The sequence below is a fragment of the Triturus cristatus genome, chromosome 6, assembly GCF_964204655.1.
Source record: "Triturus cristatus chromosome 6, aTriCri1.1, whole genome shotgun sequence".
NCBI lineage: Eukaryota > Metazoa > Chordata > Amphibia > Caudata > Salamandridae > Triturus > Triturus cristatus.
The window spans coordinates 468,461,645-468,480,890 of record NC_140589.1 but is presented as its reverse complement, the minus strand read 5'-3'; the positions used below and the strand labels follow the sequence as shown (position 1 = coordinate 468,480,890).

The window sequence follows — 19,246 nt, the reverse complement described above, 5'->3', positions numbered from 1 at the left end:
TCATAAGTAATGGGAGCCCAGTAGTAAACAACTTTACCTAGATAAGATACTGCTCAGTAACCACTGACTGAATTAGGGCCGCAAAAAATGATCAGGTGCAGGGTCACGGGGACATGCAAAATTCTAGCAAATCCCATCTGTTAATCACATTACAGACATTAGACAAATTGACGCTCACAGTTTGTTTTAAAACAATTATGACCCCAAGAAACTGATAGCAACATTTGCTATATATAATTGTTGCTGATTTCTGCCATCCATTCCAATAAGCCTAGACTGCGATTCTTGGCTCCATTTTAACTGCTTCAAAATAGACAATCAGTGTAAATTATCCAAATTTAAATCCAGGCGGTTCTTTAACCTCTATTTTCCAATGTCACACTTTGAAGACAATGATTGTTTTCCACTTGGCAAATAAAGAAACCCATTTAAACAATGAAGCTGACACTAATTTATAGTCTAAGGTTTACGCCTTTTATGCAAAAAATTAGATAGCTCTGCTGGTATATCTGGCAATACTCTATCATGCATACATTATAGCTATTGGTTGGTTATCTCTTCCCAGAAAGCTACGTTATCTAAAAGCCTACAAAAAATCATTGATGCTTCAAAGACATTTGTAAAATAATCTTGGTATCTGCTGGTCTCTGTTCTAACCCTAATTCTAATGTTTCAATATAATATGGCATTGTTACATAGAAAATTACTTTCAGGTCCCACTTCCCTGCTATTAATGTTACTAATCCTCCCAATACGTGTTCTTTATCACTTAATTCAAATGCAAGGAGTTTCCATGACAAGAAACCCTGCAACTTTATTTTTAACTATGTCCAGGTTTCCTGGAGGCATATTATGTCATACACACATGAACTCCAATGTGTATTATTTGTCACATAATATAACAATTCATGCTAGGTTACAGGAATAAATCTTCAGAGAATGGGTCGCATGTGAATCCAGAAAATGTCTTCAAGCTGCAAAACTACTCCTACTGGTAAGTAACCGTTTCGTTTTCCAGCGTGAATACTTTTCTGGATTCACGTGCTGTGCATCAGATTACGTAGCGGTTTCTCCCATTTTCGGGAGGCTGTGGTAAGAGAAAGACTTTGCAAACAGGTGTTGGAGTACTCTCTGTCCTATTTGTGCTTCCTTATTCATTTGTATGTCACCACAGTAAATGCTTTGTGAACGTGTGTGGTGATGCCTATGTAGCTGCTGCACATATATGTCTATGGGCACATTGGTCATAAATGCCAAGGTTGCTCCCTTATTTCTTGTGGAGTGAGCTGTTGGCTGTGTTGTTAATGCCTTATTATCAGTGGCATAGCATATTTGGATAGCTTGGACTATCCAGCTTGAGATTGTTGCCTTGGTGACAGGCAAATCTGTGTTGGTGTGTGCGTAGGCCACAAACAACTGTTTGGTTTTTCACGTCTGTTCTGTTCTTTGTAAGTGGTAAAGTAGTGCCCTCCTTACATCCAGGGTATGGAGGCTTCTTTCTCCCTTAGTCCTTGGGTTTTTGAAGAAGACTGGGAGGAGGATATTTTGGACTAAGTATTTGGATACCACCTTTGGCAGGAGCTGTGGGTTTGTCTTTAAAATTACCTGGTACTTGTGTATTTGCAAGTATGGTTCCTGAATGGTTAATGCTTGTAACTTGCTTACTCTCCCTAAGAATGTTATGGCAATGAGAAAGGCTGTCTTTAAAAGTGATGTGCTTGAGTTCTGCCTTATGCTTGTGCTCAAATGGTTTTGTCATTAATTGCGTGAGCACTGTATTTAGACTCCACATGGGCACTGGTGCTGTTCTAGGGGGAGCAATTCTTTTGGATCCTTCTAGGAATTGTTTTATGACCGGCCTTGTGAAGAAGCTTTTGCATGCTCTTCCCCTGGTGTATGCTACAATAGCAGCAAGGTACACCTTTATGCTTGAGTAGTTGATGTGGCTGTGTAGGAGATGAGTTATAGGTGATCACTGTTTCTTGTGTGGTGATTGAATTTATGTGGTTATTAGCAGGACACCAGGAGGTGTATCGCTTCCATTTTGCAGCAAAGCAATTTCTTGTAGTTTGCTTTCTTTCTTCTTTTAGGATTTCCATAATTCGTTGAGGCAGGTTGAGGTGGGCAAACTCTACATATTCCGGTGCTAGGCCGCTAAGTGCAGCGTCTTTGGCTCCGGGTGGAAGTTCTGGCCCTGTTGCATTGTCAATAGGTCCTTGTATGTTTTGATCTTGATCATCCTTGCCCTGGACAGCTCTAAAAGGTTTGAGTACCATGTCTGTCTTGGCCATTGCGGGGCAATGAGAATTAGGTTTCTTCCTGGTTGTCTTGACCTTTCTAGCACTCTTTGGATTAGGGGTATTGGAGGAAAAACATATGCAAATGTCTCTGACCAGTTTAGTGATGGGGCATTCCCTCTTGACAGGTGGTGTGGAAACCTCGAGGGAAGGAACTGTAATTTCTTGCATTGTTGCAAACAGGTCTATCAATGGTGTTCCCCAGAGATTGAAAATGTATTGTACTGTTTTGTGGTTCACCTCCCATTTGTGGGAACAGTTGTTCTGTCTGCTCAGCTGATCTGCTGTTGTGTTGTCCACTCCTGGAAGATGTAATGTTTGTAAATTGATCGCTTGGGATACTGCCCATTGCCAGATTTCCTGTGCTAGCTTGCTCATTGGGAATGATCTTGTACCTCCCTGTTTGTGAGGTAGAACATTGTTGTAGTGTTGTCTGTTTGGATCAACACAGTTTTCCCCTGAATGTGTTACTGGAACGCTTTCAGTGCTAGGAACACAGTTTTCATTTCTAAGTAGTTGAAGTGTTTTATGGAATCCTGTTCATTCCATTGACCACATACTTTCAGCTGTTCGAAGTGCACTCCCCATCTGCTAAGTGATGCATCTGTAGTGATTGTCACAGGAGTTGGGGTCCTGAGAGGTCTGCCTTGTGCTATGTTGGTGGATGCCCACCATTGTATTTCTGCTTGCAGCCTGTGCGTAACAACCACTAGATCCTCATAACTCCCTGTGGCTTCGGACCAGTTGTTGGTCAGCCATTCTTGAAATGGGCGTGTGTGTAGGCAGGCGTGAGGAATGAGTGATATGCATAATGCCATCATGCCCATAAGTTTCATGACCCTCCTCACTGTCAGAGACTGACCCTTGAGGTAGGGTGATGTTTCTTGCTTTGTTGCCAGTATTCTCTTCTTGCACCTAGGGAAAACTTTTCTCTTTCTGGCTTTGTGGATGACTTCTTGTGGTTTATAGAGAACCCTAGGTTTTGTCGTGTGTGAATAGCTGTTTGAATGTGCTTGAGGCATTTCAGTCTTGTGTTCTCCCTTATGAGCCAGTCGTACAGGTAGGGGTAAACGTGTCCCTTCTCTTCTTAGGTGTGCCGCCACTGCGGCTAGGCACTTGGTGAAAACCCTTGGTGCTGACTTGATTCCGCAAGGGAGTACCTTGAATTGATAGTGCGTTCCTCTGTGTAGGAACCATAGGTATTTTCTGTGTTTTTCGTTCATAGTAATGTGTTAATAGGTATCCTTGAGGTCTATTGTTGCCATGTAATCTCCTCCTTGGATTTGGGTATTGCGTAGCCATTTTGAAGTGTTGTGTTAAAATGAACTTGTTTCTGAACCTTAAATACAGGATTGGCCTTGGCCTTAGTGATCGGTCCTGTTTGGGAACTAGGAAGTATGCTGAACCTCCAGTTTTGGTACTAATTCTATTGCTTGTTTTTGCAGTAGTTCCTTTATTTCCAAATTTAACTGTATGAGTTCTTGTTTCTTAAAATTTTTCTTTTTGGTGGGTTTGTAGGTGGTGTCTTTGTTAGTTCTATGCAATACCCGCATTTCACCAGATTTAATATCCAATTGTTTGTTGTGGTTTTTTGTCACTGTTTGAAAAATTATTATATTCTTCCTCCCACTGGTGTATGATGTGGGTCCTGTTGTATTTGGGAGTCAATTTGAGCTGTTTCCTCTTGCTCTAGATGGCTAGCCTCTGCCCCTGCCTCTTCCTCGAAAGGACTGTTTGGGTTGTTGTTGCCAACCTTAGTATCCCGATTGTTGGCATGTTTGTTGTTCGTTACCTTGGCCTTGTTGCTGTTGTGACACTTGGTGTCCTTGGCCAAATGCACCTCTTCCTGTGGGTTTTCTGTTGTTGAACCCACCTCTTTTGAAGGTACCTATTTGCTGCAGGTCTCCTATCGCTTTGGCTGTTTCATTGTCCGTCTTTATTTGTTGTAGGGATTCATCTACCTCCTTCCCAAATAGTGCGTCCCCTGTGAAAGGCCTGTTGATGATGGAGGTTTGTACCTCCTGTTTGAACCCCGAGATCCTATTATTATTATGTATTATTAATATTTATAGAGCGCGACAGCTACTTCCAACGGAAGTGTCCCGGCGCTAGCGTCCTACAGGCACAGGGGATAAAGCGAGGAGAGGATAGCAGCAGTCTCTAAGGCATTCTGAATAACCAAGTCTTGAGGGCCTTTCTGAACGGAAGTTCCTTATCAAACTGTCTGAGATCATTGGGTAGGGTATTCCATAACATTGCCGTTTTTCCTGAGAACGCACGTCCACCTGTCCTAGCCTTTCTAAACCGCGGAATGATCAGAAGATTTTGATTACAGGATCTAAGAGTTCTTGGGGGAAAATATTTCTGGAGTCTCTGTTTCAGATAGCGGGTGCCAACCCCTCTCGTTGCTTCATGAGCCAACACAAGGGGCTTAAACTGCACTCTTTTCCTTACCGGTAACCAGTGCAAGCTTTGCAGATGAGGCGAGATGTGATACCGTAAAGGCACATTCCTCAGAAGCCTGGCTGCAGCGTTTTGGATACGCTGCAATCTACCCATCAAATAATCCGGAAGGCCAATGTACAAGCTGTTGGCGTAGTCGAGTTGGGAAGTGATAAGGGCATGCACCACTGCCTTCCTACAGTTCATAGGAAGGAAGCGTAGGAATCTTCTAAGTGTCTTCAATCTCCAAAAACATTGGGAGGAGATATGCATAATTTGAGCCTTGCCAGACAGTTGCGAGTCAAACCTGACCCCTAAGTTCCTTGCCGCCGTTACCGGTGTCGGGGGCGGGTTCAGTTCTGCTGGCCACCACAGCTCCGTCCGTGGAGGAGAAGGTTGATTGAAAAATAGGACCTCCGTCTTATCAGCATTTAACTTAAGACAATTTTCAGTCATCCAGGAGGAGATATTTAATAGGCATTGCTTAAAGTTGATGAAAGCTGTGTAACCATGTTCCTTAAAAGAGAAAATCAGCTGCGTGTCGTCTGCATACGAGACAACTCGCACACCCCATTTCTCAATGATGGCAGCGAGGGGTGCGAGATAGACATTAAAGAGCGTCGGACTCAATGCCGAGCCCTGTGGCACCCCCTGCGCCAAAGATCTAGAGCTAGAAACATGGGGGTGTAGAGTCACCTATTGTGACCTACCTTCCAAGAAAGACTGAAACCAATTCAACACGGTCCCCGTCACTCCTATCCGGAGTAATCTGTATAGGAGGATCTCGTGGGAGACCGTGTCAAACGCTGCAGATAGATCCAACAATACCAGCATTGCACATCTACCTTGATCAAGGGTTTCACGGATCGACTCAGTGACTTCCAGTAGGGCAGTTTCCGTGCTATATCCAGCCCTAAATCTTGATTGCGAATCGTGTAGGTGATCGTTGGATTCAAGGAAGTCCGAGAGTTGTCTCTGGACTTCTTTTTCAAGGATTTTTGCAGGGGCTGGCAGTAATGATATAGGCCTAAAATGTTTAAGTTCCGAAGGGTCCGCGCCCTCTTTTTTAAGAATGGGTTGGACCAATGCCTTTTTCCACTCAGATGGAAAGATACCAGTTTCCAAGGAAGAGTTCCAAAGCGAATTCAAGGTATCATTAAGAAGAGGAGCTAGAAGTTTAAACACTCTGGCCGGGCAGGGGTCCAGAGGGGAGCTAGACTTAATTTTCAAAAGTTCCTTCAGGGAGGCTGCCTTCTCAAATATGCGAAAGGATGTCCAGTTGACTGCTGTACTGATCAGAGGAAGATCCCGATTACCAGTTGATGGAAAGGTGGAATAAATAGTCAAAATTTTGTCCTGAAACAAAAGTGGCCAATTGCTCGCATAGATCCAGGGAGGGTGAGATAGTACTCTTTAGGGCTGAAGGTTTCAAAAAGCCCTCTACTATCCTGAAAATCTCTCTGGAAGGATTGTCCGAGTTCAGAATTTGTTTAGCCATGTAGTCTCTCATCACCTTACGTTTTAGTGCATGGAATTTTTTTTAGGGCTGTCTTATAAACTTCTTTTGCAGTGGATTCATAATTCTTTCTCCAGATACGCTCAAGACTCTTTTCGCTACGGAGCTCCGTATTGAACCAGGGTGCAGATGGTTTATTCCTAACCACCTTGCAAGGTTTAATCGGAGCCGATTTGTCTAAGGCTTCAACAATCCATGTACTAACAAGGGAGGAATCCAAATTGGGATTCCCAGACAGTGTAGGGGAGGTCTTATCGAGTTCTTCTCTCATGGATTGCAGCGTAACTTTCTTCCAGTTTCTCCTGTTTTCTGTCATAGGTCTGCTGAGATTGCTCTCACGCTTATGACTCAGCCTAAACAAGACCATTATATGGTCAGACCATGTAACCGGAAACAATTCTTCCACCTTAAGAAGGGGATCATTGGTGAAGAGAAGGTCTAAGGTATGGCCAGCTGCGTGAGTAGGAGAAGATATTTTTTGCGCTAAGTTAAGACTATTTAGGGAGTCTTCTAATTGGTTGGCTAGAGGGCAGCTAGCATTGTCCATATGGACATTAAAATCTCCAAGAACGGTGAAGTTAGAATAGCGTAAGGACAAGTTGGCGATGCAGTCAAATAGCACTGGCCAATAGGTGGCCAATGTATTAGGGGGTCTGTAAACCAGTAGTCCCGCCATCGAGGATTTGTTGGAGAATTTAATGTGAAAGGCCATGGTTTCAATAGGTCCCAGGCCTTCAATTTTCATGTAATTCATATCCCAGTCTTCCCTTAAAATTATAGCGAGCCCTCCTCCCACCCTATTGTCCCCCCTGTTTACATTGAACAACCTATAGCCCATAGGGACCGCTAAGCTAATATCAGGATTGGAACACTCTCTCAGCCACGTTTCTGTCACGAACAGTAGGTCCCAATCATGAGTCTCCAATAATAGCCAGATGTCTGCAGCATGTTTCGGGAGGGATCTGCAGTTAATCAAACCGGCCCTAATCTGCTGACCGTTCTTCCGATTGTGTGGAGAATCAACCCGAGGCAGTTCCATATCCCTTTCACGGGTCCTGTCCTCCTTCCTGACACATCTGTTAAACTCGAAATTGCAAGACCCACAATGAAACCCTGCATGTCCTCTGCCTACAAACGATATGGTATCTGGAGCAAAACGCATGGGCGCGATACATTGAAGCTGTGACAAGGCGAGCAGCTGGTCTCGAGTCCAGGGCCTAATCGGTTGGGAGGGTTGTCGAGCAGCGTGACTGGCACTGAGCACGGGCCGAGCACTGACGGGCGCAGATGGGCTTGCCTTAGGCGCGCCTTTGGCGCGCCCGCTGCGCGACCGCTTCAGTGCCATAGAAATAGTCTTCAGCACAACTAGACCGCCCACCCGACTTCCCCCAAAAAAATGGCCGCCGCGACCCAGAAGAGCCCGATCCACAGGAAAAACGCCTGTTCGGGACTGGGACGGCTGCGGGTAGGTTAGTAGGAGTATAAGTTGACTGTTAGTGACCCAATGGCTAAAAACTGGCAGTCTTAGGACTGGTGTGCAAATACAGCAAGAAGTGCAAAATACGCGTGTAAACAGTTAAAAGGTTAAAATAAGCACAGGAATGCACACAGTCACCACAAAGCAATTCTGTAATCAATAGAAAAGCGCTATCCTGCTCTCGGCTCAAGCCTCAAGAGCGAGTGGACGCTGCGCGACCGCTTCAGTGCCATAGCAATAGTCTTCAGCACAACTAGACCGCCCACCCGACTTCCCCCCAAAAATGGCCGCCGCGACCCAGAAGAGCCCGATCCACAGGAAAAACGCCTGTTCGGGACTGGGACGGCTGCGGGTAGGTTAGTCTTAGGACTGGTGTGCAAATACAGCAAGAAGTGCAAAATACGCGTGTAAACAGTTAAAAGGTTAAAATAAGCACAGGAATGCAGACAGTCACCACATAACAAGCAATTCTGTAATCAATAGAAAAGCATGTCTTCTTAGGGTGTGCCTGTGCACATTAGCCTGCTGGCAGTGTCTGCTGCATCTAGTGCAGATTTGAGGCATGTGTTTGCGATGTTTCTGTCTTCATGGACAATAGATTTTCCTCTCTTTTTGTCCTCCTCAGGGAGTTTGTTGATGAGCTCCTCTATGTCGTCTCACTGCTGGTGTCCGCATCTGTTCAGGAGGGCGTTGGAGTTAGCAGTGCGCCATTGTGTCTCTACTTCTTTCTCCATCTTTCTTTCCACCATATTGGGGAGAGGAGTTGGCCTAACGGCTAGGGTGGTCGACCCCAAATTTGGGGAACTGGGTTCGAGTTTCAGCAATGACGCTGAACATCCTGTGATTCTGGGCAAATCACTTAATCTCTCCGTGCCTAACAAAAAAAAATGAATGTGTCCTCTTGTAACGCAACTGGTGCTATGTAAAGCGCTCTGATACCCGATACCTTCGGGTCAAGTTTGCGCTTTATAAAACTCTGTAAAATAAAAAATAAAAATATCCATCCTCTTGCTTTCTTTTACTGGTGGGGGTTCAGTGTTAGAGAGTGCATTAGCTCTTCTTCTGGCCGTGGTGACGATGATGAAGTCAGGCACAGTGTTGCTCAGAATATATTTAGGGTCCTTGGAGGAGGCCTTGTACTTCTTTTCGACCCTTGGTGTCACTCCCTTGCTTGAGGCTAGCTCCTTAAAGGCTTGCTTGCCCAGGTCTAGGATGCTTGGTAAGTACTGTGTTCCCTTGTTGGCCAGTGTTTCCAGCAGGAAACAAGTGTCTCCTTTTTCCATTTCGAGGGGTACCCCGAAAGTGTCTGCTGACGTTTTCACCAGCTGGTTGTAGAAGGCTATATCATCTGGTGGTGATGCCTTAGACAGATAGCAGCATATCTACTTTTCGGGACTTTTGTTGTCGAGGTCATTCCATGTGTCCTTAAAATTTACGGAGCATTCGACCTCTTATGGAGCGTATCCGTAATCCTCTGGATCTTCGTCGCGAGGTTCGTGGGTTGGAGGGGATTCGAGGATGTCCTCCTCTTCTCCTTTGGCTTCTTCTGCGTCCACGTTTTCCGGTTCGGTGACCGGGACTTTCGAGATCCGGAAGTCTTTAAGTGACGCTTCAAACTCTTTTTTCTTCTGGAGGAGCGTCACCATCTCGGCCTTGAGTCGTTTTCTCTTTGTCTCGACCTTGAGTGTTCATCAGCGTCGGACACCGGAGACTTTCTTTTCTTGCTTGCGCTCGCGTCCTTTGACGGTGTCACGCTTCCCTTCGGGGGTACGTGTTCGACCCTGGTTTGCAGCGTTTTATGTGATTTCCCTCTTTGCTATTCCTTGGTAGGGTTCCGTGGGGTTCTTTAGATCGCGGCTTACCTATGATGCGCCTTTCCTTCGTGTCCCTTTTGGTTCAGACAGATGTGTATGGTGTCTACCTTAGCCGTCTTCTTCCCTGTGTCGCTTGCCTTCTTGAGGGCACGTGGTTTCTCAGAGTCTCCTTCCAGAATTTCGACACCTGATCCCTCTCGTGTCGACTCTGCTGACATTCCCTGGTCCTCGTCGTCGATAGACAGGCACAGGTCCTTAAGAGAAGTCTTCTTCGATGTTTGAGACATGGTGGCGTTGTGGGCCTCTCTCAGCTTTCGACGAGTCCTGAGTGTTTTTGGCAGGAACGTCGCGCAGGCATCACAGTCCTGGTCCTTTGGTAGGCAGAGGTTGCACACGCCGGGTGGATCGCGTTGTTTGAACTTGTGGTGGCACTCGGGGCAGAACATGAAAGGGGTATTTTCTATTGCCCCTACCTTGCCATTTGTCGACCTTAGAGGTCTTCTTTGTCGATCCCGGAGTCCTGTTCTTATTTCCGGTTGCGTCATCTATGTTTGGTGTAGTTCATTGGAACTTTTTTCAGCCTTTTTCTTCTTTTTTCAGGTATATCCTGAAAAACCTCAGAGCTTCCAGTCTTGTTTCTAGACTAAACGGCAGAAAAAAGAATCTGAAGATGGCTACTACGCATAACAACTTCCAGGGCGCCGTCTGACATCACACAGGAGGCGTACCTGGCACCAAATGGTGGTCGACAGCGCCCAAAAACGAGAAAAAAAAAAAGAAAAAACAAACAAACAAGGACTATTCCGGACCCAACCACTAGATGGCGGAATAATGCGCAGCATGTGAATCCAGAAAAGGATTTGTGCTGCAAAACTAGGATATCTGTTTAACGACTGACAACAAATATGCCACCTATGACCGATCATCCTCTAAATAAGTTTAAGTATAATTTTCACTTTTTGTATCATTCGACTTTTGTTTGGCCTCTGTTCTTGAGTTTGGTGTGCAATTTCCTCTCTACTACCCCTTTGGACGTTTCAGGAGATTCAAAACAAATTCACATCTCACAGTATTGTAGGGGACCTATGTAGGAAGCTGTCTCTTTATGGGATATATATCAGTAAGTTGATATACCATTTAAAGAGTCCTGTGGTTTCTGTTTGACTGGACAGGGGCTTGATTTCCAATCCCAAAGTGCTGTAGGGGGTAGTGTGGTCAAGCAGCCTTAGGCTTAACACAGAGGGGTGCAAGACATTCTAAAATACACACAATGATTAATAAATGACACCAAGACTCAAGAAGGAGATCCACACCAATTTATAAAAATAGCAAGTATCATTTTATACTTCTTCAATTATAAATTCTTTTCAGTTCAAAAAGTGGACTTAGTGCAATTTGTGAGTTCTGTTATGTTATCCTATGGAAGGAAGAACAAGTTCTGCAAACAGGTACAGAACATCGACTTACAAAACCAATCTCCATGAGTTAAGGTGAGTAGTGGGCAAGGTCTTAGGCAGCACCAGCAGGGGTACAAGGGCGGCTAGGAACAGGGTGCAAATCAGCAGTGGAAGCCCTAAGCGTTTCAACGGAGATCAGTTACTGCAAACAGAGGCTGCAGGCTCCGGCAAGGAAGCCAGTCAATGTGAACCAACAGGGGGGTTCAAGATTTGCGCTGCTCAGGGACGCAGGGACACCTGGGGTACTCTTCTTTACAGTCTTGGGGAGACGGGTGCAGAGGTGTCCTTAGGCATCAGGTTTTCTTATCGGGAGTAGTCGAGGGGGCTTGCGTGCAGAGGCTGCAGGGGACGTCAAGGAGTCCACGAGGGGTGAAACCACAATAGACCTGAGCTCTGGAGGGCTGAAGAACCTTGTTGGCACCGTTGACAAACTTCAACTTGGGCCAGAGATGACGGGTGCAGTGGTTGCTTCAGGTGCCAGGATTTGGTAGTTCAGGAGACATTTGAGTCTTCTCTTTTGGAGTTCTTTGCAACAGGTCCCCTGTTTATGGGAGGTCTTGAGTCTTTTTCAAAGGCATGCAGTCCTCCCAAGTCTCTGGAGTCACAGCTGCAGGACAAGTCAACTTTGGTGCTGTTTTCGATGAAGGATGCCGACAGGCCAGCAGGGTTGGTACCAGTAAGTTACTGCTTCTACTTTCTCCGCTTTTGTGGCTCTTCGGTATCCTCTCTCTTCTTAAGTCATCAGGATTTACTTCTCTGGTGCCAGGAAGTCCCCTATATACTGAATTTAGGAGTGTTAGGGGAGTGTAGGGTAGTAGGCAATGGGCTACTGACCTTTGGGGTTACTACACCCCCTAATGTGACCATTCCTGTTTGAAGTTGACATAAACCTGTCCCAGAATTCCTAAGTATGCCATCACAAAGATAGCTACTTCTGAAAAATCGTGTCCACCTCACAGTAACCCATCTTAAGGGTGGTACTAGCCTGGAGGTGGCACGCCTACTTAACTAGCTAATGTTTCCGCCTGTCCAGGCACAAAGGAGGCTCAATCTGCTTTGAGGGGAGCCGGATTTGCATTCCAAAGGCGGCAGTTTCTTTGAAGCTCGCCAGCCAAAGGAGGCTAATCAGCAGGTCATCCTGTGGGAAGGGGTGTTACACCATGTTCTCGGACAGGCTTTTGTTCTGAGTCTCAAAAGAGCAACAGGCTCTTGCTCTAGGAGGTCACAACAGCTTCTCAGGTGGGAGGCTGGCAGAAACCAGACAGCAAGGACACCAAAGGCTATATGGTTTTCAGAAGGCACCCCATTGGTGCTCGCTGACTGCATGTATAGGTAAATCTGAAACTGGCATCAGTGTGAGTTTACCAATATGAGATGTTTGATACCAACATCCCTATTTTCAGTAAAGCAATCATGTAAATCGGGAACTCGTTTTCACCAGTGTCCATCACATGTTTTAAAATGACTTCCCTGGTCACTTGTACTGGCAGTAATAGGACTGTCACGCACGGGGCATATCTGCTCCCACAGAAATGCACTCATAATTCATTTTTAACACCCTGCCTTAGGGCTGTTAGGCCTGCTGTAGGAGTGACTTACAAATAGTACATGCAGTGGTAGGGGACATGGCACACAGAGATTGTGGGACTTGTTGTGTTTTCACTTTTATCTGCACCAAGACACACAACCTGCAATGGAAGTCTTGCATGTGCTTGGTGAGGGGTCCCTTAGGCTGGGACAATTTGTGCTGCTGTCCTTAGGGACCCTCATTAGCACACCAGGGGCTAGTTACCAGGAGTACCATTTACTAGGGACTTACAGAGGGTGCTAAAGATTTTTCCAATTGGGTAAATATTTGTACATTTTGGGGAAAGACCCCTGGTACTGGAGACCTGGTTAGCAGGAATCTAGTACACTTCAGTCAAAGGTGCATCAAATACCAGGCAAAAGTGTGGGGGAAGGGGTACCGTAATAAGTACCCAGCTTCCTACAACCTAACATGTTTTTCAGTAAGCGTGACTCTTCAATTGTAAAATAGCTGCTAATTAGCCCAAACAAGGTATAGAATCTCCATGTGTTTGCAAGTCATTTTAGTTGCTTCACTGTAAGATCTCTTCTTAATTGAAGTATCTATAACAGTAATAAATCCCAGATTCATAAGAGAAGGTATGAGCATCAGTATTTTTTCCAGATGATCATGCTCCACTTTCTTTAGCATCACTGAAGTGAGGCTTTGTTTGTTAGATATGGGTAAAATGTACTTTCCCAGCTCCAGTTTTTACTTTGCAAACTCGTCTCATGCTCTCTTTATTCTTATACTTTCTTTAATGGGGACAGTTCCATTATGGATTAAACTATGATGATTGAGTTTTTCATCCCTATCAATATTTCCCCCTCATGTTTTTGAATCGCCTAATAAGTCAAATTTGTATGAATATTTCTTATTTTCTTTCTTCTGGGTCCACCATCCTTACTTCGGTAAGTCAGTGTCCCGCTTCATGGTCTACTAAAATAGAGCCTTGCTTATTCATTCTCCTGGTTTAAAATCCTTTGGATGTGTCTATGTTTAGTATTATATCAATCAAGGGGAGGGAAATAGAAGAGGCTGTGATCCATTCGGCTTCCAGCAAATTAGTAATAATCAAAGGGAATGGATCACTTGTAGCTGGCACCAGGGTTCGGATAGTTGTTTCCGATATTGGTAAAAAACCCTCATTCATGTAAGATAGGAAAAAAGGAGAATACAAAAAAGGTGAGAAGTGCTCGGGTGTTGTGATTGGTTAAAAAGTTCCTCTAGCTACCTATATTCAATTTTATTCCATTAGGTGCAGGGAAAAAGGATAAAAAACAGCTGGTTGCAGAAAGGACAGGTAATGTATCCGCTGCAGTTTTAGTCTGAGTGGTCGGTAGCTAGAGGAACTTTTTAACCAATCACAACACCCGAGCACTTCTCACCTTTTTTGTATTCTCCTTTTTTTCCCTGATCACTACTGGAACGGCCAGTGGTTCCCTCCGGGTTGGTGTAAGCATGGGAAAAACCCTGTGATGATGCTGTCACGTATCTAAATATCAAGGCGGAGAACCAAGATATACCGCCCAGGAACTATCTTACGTAAATGATGGTTTTTTACCAATATCGGAAACAACTATCCGAACCCTGGTGCCAGCTACAAGTGATCCATTCCCTTTGATTATTACTATGTTTAGTATTACTCACAGCTTATTGCTCTCACTCATCTCTTGTGGGACCAGGTCTATGATAGTGGACACTTTCTCTGATTTTTAAGGTTGCTGAAGATACTCTCTTGAGATGCTTGTTGTAAACTGGCCTCAGGTTCTGAGGCTGTTAATATTGCGGGCCCCTGCATTTTTTTACTTGTGGAAAATTTTGGAAACGATTACATTCTTCCATTTGGTTTGACTTTCTCTTACTCACATTAGAAATAAATATACTGTTTTTCAGCATCCCCTTAAGTCTCTTTTTATTTCTATGCAAAAGTGCTTTTTCAAAAAATGGATCCACCTTAAATGTTTTGGACTGGGTGTTATCTTCTATATCATTTATCTACAATTGATTCACAAAAGCGCTGTTCATTCACAATCAATTTGCTTTAAAGTTTATTTTTACACCAAGTTTACCCATGCAAATTATAATTTCTTTTTTTTTACATTGGTCAAATTGATGGCTCTGAGAAGACAATAAGCAAGACTAAAAATGCACAGGGGCCTCCCTTTACGAAAATGTCATGGTTTCCCTTCCTGTCGAACAAAGTTTAGGAAACCTGGAGAACAGACAGACGGACAGAAAGACAGACACAGATATCCAAGCACAGATACACAAACATCAGGGGAGCTCCTTTATCCAAAATGACAAGGAAAGCCTTTCCATGTCCTAACATAAAGTGGCATCAGTTACTATGGAAGATTATATCAAATTCCAATTATGGCTGACAGATTACGAGGTAGATTAGTGAAGATAGAGGCTATAAATCTTACATGTCTGTTTTCTCTTTGTCTCCAAGCAGCTAATTCTTTGGAGGCTAATTCTTCTGGACTCATTCGTATGAGATGATCAGGTGAAATATCTCCTTTGAGTACTCTTTTATACAAGACCTAAAAATAAAAAGAAGTCTCTATACATAAAAAGGAAAACCAAAATGCATCAGTAAATATCTACTACTAATTAAAAATGTGCTTACGTTATTTTTAGGATCCCTTAAGTTGAACATTAAACTTCTATATTTGTTTTTATATTTGGAATCAATGTCCTTATAAAAGGAGAATAGTTCTTTTTCAATCTTTGTTGCCACCTTTGCTGCTCTTTCCTCTGGAATTTTTGAACCAGATTCTGACAACCTGAAAAATAATTTATGTTGTTAAAATTAAGTTTGCCTTCGTTGCAAAAGGAAATGTCATGCATTTTCACAGCATTTTCTGTATTTTTAGTCTTACACATCCTTCAGAGCGTGTTAACAAGCTGTTGACGCTACGCAATACATGCCATGCGCATACGTGCATGACAACAAATAAACTGTGACGTGCATCTCTGATATTTTTCATTCCTCAACTGCTAACAGATAGAATATTAAACAAATTGAGCTAAAACTCTGTAGAAAAGGGTTACAAGGTTTGTAAGTAGGCTCAGTTAAAGAAAAGGAAATATAACTTATTTGTAAATCTAGTTGCTCATCGGAATCGTCTCTAACTCCATCAACATACAATATCTTTTCTTGTAAGTGGGTTTAACGCAATGGGATTCGCAAAATCTAATGTTATTAGTCGATTAGTAGAATGTGAGAAAGTGGCTCTGTATATACTGTTCCCAAATAGGTAGAGGCTGTACAGAGTCCACAGTCCCCAGAGGTTTGGCAGAGGCTAAAGTTAGATATAACCTTACTCTCTAAAGTGGTAGCTTGGTCGAGCAGTAAGGCAGTATCAGAGGACAGTTTTAAGCATTTGTTGCACACACTCAGCCAGCAAATGGTCTCACACACTCAATAACTGAACTCTAGGCCAATGGTTTATATATAAAAAATATATGCTTGTTTTATTTTAGAACAAACAATAGGTATTAAAATATACTTTCTCAGAATGAGATGCTTTATATAAATACTTTTGCAATATGCAATTGACTTTTGTAGAAAGTTACAAGTGGTTGCAATAGGCAACACAATTCTAAACACAATAATGCATTGAGTTCAATGGAAGTTTCAAGTTATTTGCCACAGATTACTTTTAGGATTACTTTTGGAATTCCAGGACTGGATCCTAGATTCCGTCCTTGGACAGTACTTAGAAACAAGTGATAAAAGTCGACTTAATTACTGTGATGATTATTAGACAATATTTTGCTATTTTAAAAGTTGACACTTAGAAAATATTTCATAGAAAACAGTCAATAATTCCCTAAGGCAGAAAATTCAAGTTGCAGGTATAGTATGTTCTCGTTACTTTTGTAATCCAGTACTGGGTGCCTAGACTCAGTACTGGGACCTTTATCCAAAACAGGTAAGTAATTACGTTTTCAGATATTATACGATTTTTTATGAATATTTAAAGATTGCAGAAATTGACAGAAGAAATTGCACAGAAAAACAGTCAATGATTTCCTATGGGAGAAAATTGGGTTACTGGTAAGTACAGTTGTAAGTATTTTTCAGAGTCAGTGCTGGGCACCAAGATCCAGCACTGGGAGCTCACCTAAGAGCAGGTGAGTATTTTCGTTTTCGTTACTCGGCTGATTTTTGGTGAATATGTTAAGATTTGAAAAGTCCACACTTGGAAGAAATTTCAGGAAAAAGCCAGTCAATGTTGCCCTATGAAGAAAGGAATATGCTACTTACCAGTATGCATCTGTTCTTGGCATGTAGAGCTGCAGAGCCACACACTAAGGATAAGATCGCCATCTGGTGTTGGGCTCGGATGATTGCAGGTTGTTGTTGTCTTCGGAAGAAGTCTTTGGTCACGAGATTGGTGACTCCTCCCCTGGACAACAGTGCGCATGGGCATCCACTCCATCCTCAGATTGTTTTTCGCCATGATGGGAAATGATGGAGTGTGTAAGAAGTAAAGAGAAAGGATGTCCATGTGTAGTGTCTAATTAAGACAAAGCTGGAACGGATACAGGTCCCGGGGAGGCGGGTGGGCGTGTGTGGCTCTGTGGCTCTGCAGCTCTACATGCCAAGAACAGATGCATACTCGTAAGTAGCATATTCCGTTCGAGGCATATGAGCTGCAGATCACACACTAAGGATAGACTATATAGCAGTGTCTCCCCTGGCGGTGGTCACCTGTATCAGTTGCAGCAGTTTGGAATAGAGTTTTTAGGACAGCTTGGCCTACTGAAGCTTGTTGTTTGGATTGCATATCAACACAGTAATGCTTAGTGAAGGTGTGTGTAGTAGACCATGTGGCTGCTTTGCAAATGTCTTCTAAGGGGATGTTCCCTAAGAATGCCATAGAGGCCCCTATTTTACGCGTGGAGTGCGCCCTAGGGGGAACGGTAAGAGTACGTTTAGCTTTTTGGTAACATATTTGGATACATTTGACTATCCATCTGGCGATACCCGATTTGGAAATAGGGTTGCCTTTATGTGGTGGAGCGAAAGCAACAAAGAGTTACTTGGTTTTCCGAAAAGGTTTGGTTCTGTCGATGTAATACAGTAAGGCTCTTTTAACATCTAAGGTATGAAGTGCCCTCTCGGCTACTGAGTCTGGATTAGGGAAGAAGACTGGCAGTTCCACTGACTGGTTTAGATGGAAAGGGGAAATGACTTTAGGGAGGAATTTTGGATTCGTCCTAAGAACCACTTTGTTCCGATGTAGTTGTAGGAAGGGTTCTTCGAGAGTTAAGGCTTGTATTTCACTTACTCTTCGCAGGGATGTGATTGCGATGAGGAAAGCCACTTTCCATGTTAGGAACTGCAGTTCGCATTTGTGCATTGGTTCAAATGGGGGACCCATGAGCCTTGTTAGAACAATATTAAGGTTCCACACCGGGGAAGGTGGTAACCTTGGAGGAATAATTCTTTTAAGACCCTCCATAAATGCTTTAATGGCTGGTACCTTAAAGAGGGACAGGTGTGGTCTATTTTGCAAATAGGCTGCTAATGCCGCTAGATGTAGACGTATAGAGGAATACGCTAAATTGCATCTTTGCAAGTGTAATAGATAGCAAATGATGTTTTGGATGGAAGCATCCAGTGGTTGTATGTCATTGTTAGCGCAGTAAATGGCAAATCATTTCCATTTTGCAGCATAGCATGCCCTAGTAGTAGGTCTCCTGGCTTCTTTCATGATATTCATACAGTCTGGAGGAAGGTTGAGGTACCCGAACTCTAAGACTTCAGGAGCCAGATTGCCAAGTTCAGTGTTTGAGGATCTGGGTGTCTGATTTCTCCATGGTTCTGGGTTAAGAGATCCGGGGAGAGATGCAGTTTTTGATGTGGAACTAGCGATAGTTCCAAAAGTGTGGTGAACCAGGGTTGATGTGCCCAAGTGGGAGCCACTAGGATGAGTGTCAGCGACTGTTGTTTCAGTTTGCGTACCACAAATGGAATGAGTGTGAGAGGCGGAAAAGTGTACGCAAATCTGCCTGACCAGTTCATCCATATTGCATTGCCCTTTGACCGCGGGTGTGGGAACCTGGCGGCGAAGGTTGGGCATTTTGCGTTTTCTTGTGTGGCGAACAGGTCTATGTCTGGTTGTCCCCACTTTTGGAAGAATGGGAGTAAGACTTTGGGGTGTAGTTCCCATTCGTGTATCTGCTGTGTGTGGCGACTTAAGAGGTTGGCCACCTGGTTCTGAACCCCTGGGAGGTGTTCTGCTAGCAGGTAGATGTTTCGGGGAATTGCCCATCTCCAAATTTGTTGCGCCAGTTGGGACAGTTGTAGAGAATGTGTCCCTCCTTGTTTCTGTATGTAATACATTGTGGTCATATTGTCCGTGCGGATGAGGACAGTTTTGTTTTGTAGATGCACTTGGAAGGATTTCAGTGCTAGGAACACCGCTAGAAGTTCTAGGTGATTGATGTGGAGCTGTTTTTGTTGAATGGTCCACCTTCCCTGAGTGGTGTGTTGAAGGAGGTGGGCTCCCCACTCCGTGAGAGATGCGTCGGTGGTCAGCACAACTTGTGGAAGGGGCTCCAAGAACGGCCGCCCTTTGGACAGGTTGATGGTGTTCCACCACTTCAGCGAGCGAAGTGAGCGGCTGTCCACCAACACCAGATCGGTAAGTTGTCCGTG

At 44.0% G+C, this 19,246-nt stretch overlaps 1 protein-coding gene across 2 annotated transcripts in view; it reads right to left on the bottom strand.

Annotated features, from left to right (window-relative positions):
• The window catches only part of PHF3 (PHD finger protein 3), a 640,592-nt gene that overhangs the window by 420,868 nt on the left and 200,478 nt on the right, over positions 1-19,246 (bottom strand). For both annotated transcript variants that reach the window (XM_085610899.1, XM_085610900.1), the window contains 2 exons: positions 15,203-15,359; positions 15,000-15,116 (listed from right to left, as the gene is read on the bottom strand). In XM_085610899.1, coding sequence (XP_085467025.1) covers positions 15,000-15,116; positions 15,203-15,359 — 274 coding nt within the window. The remainder of the gene's footprint in view (positions 1-14,999; positions 15,117-15,202; positions 15,360-19,246) is intronic.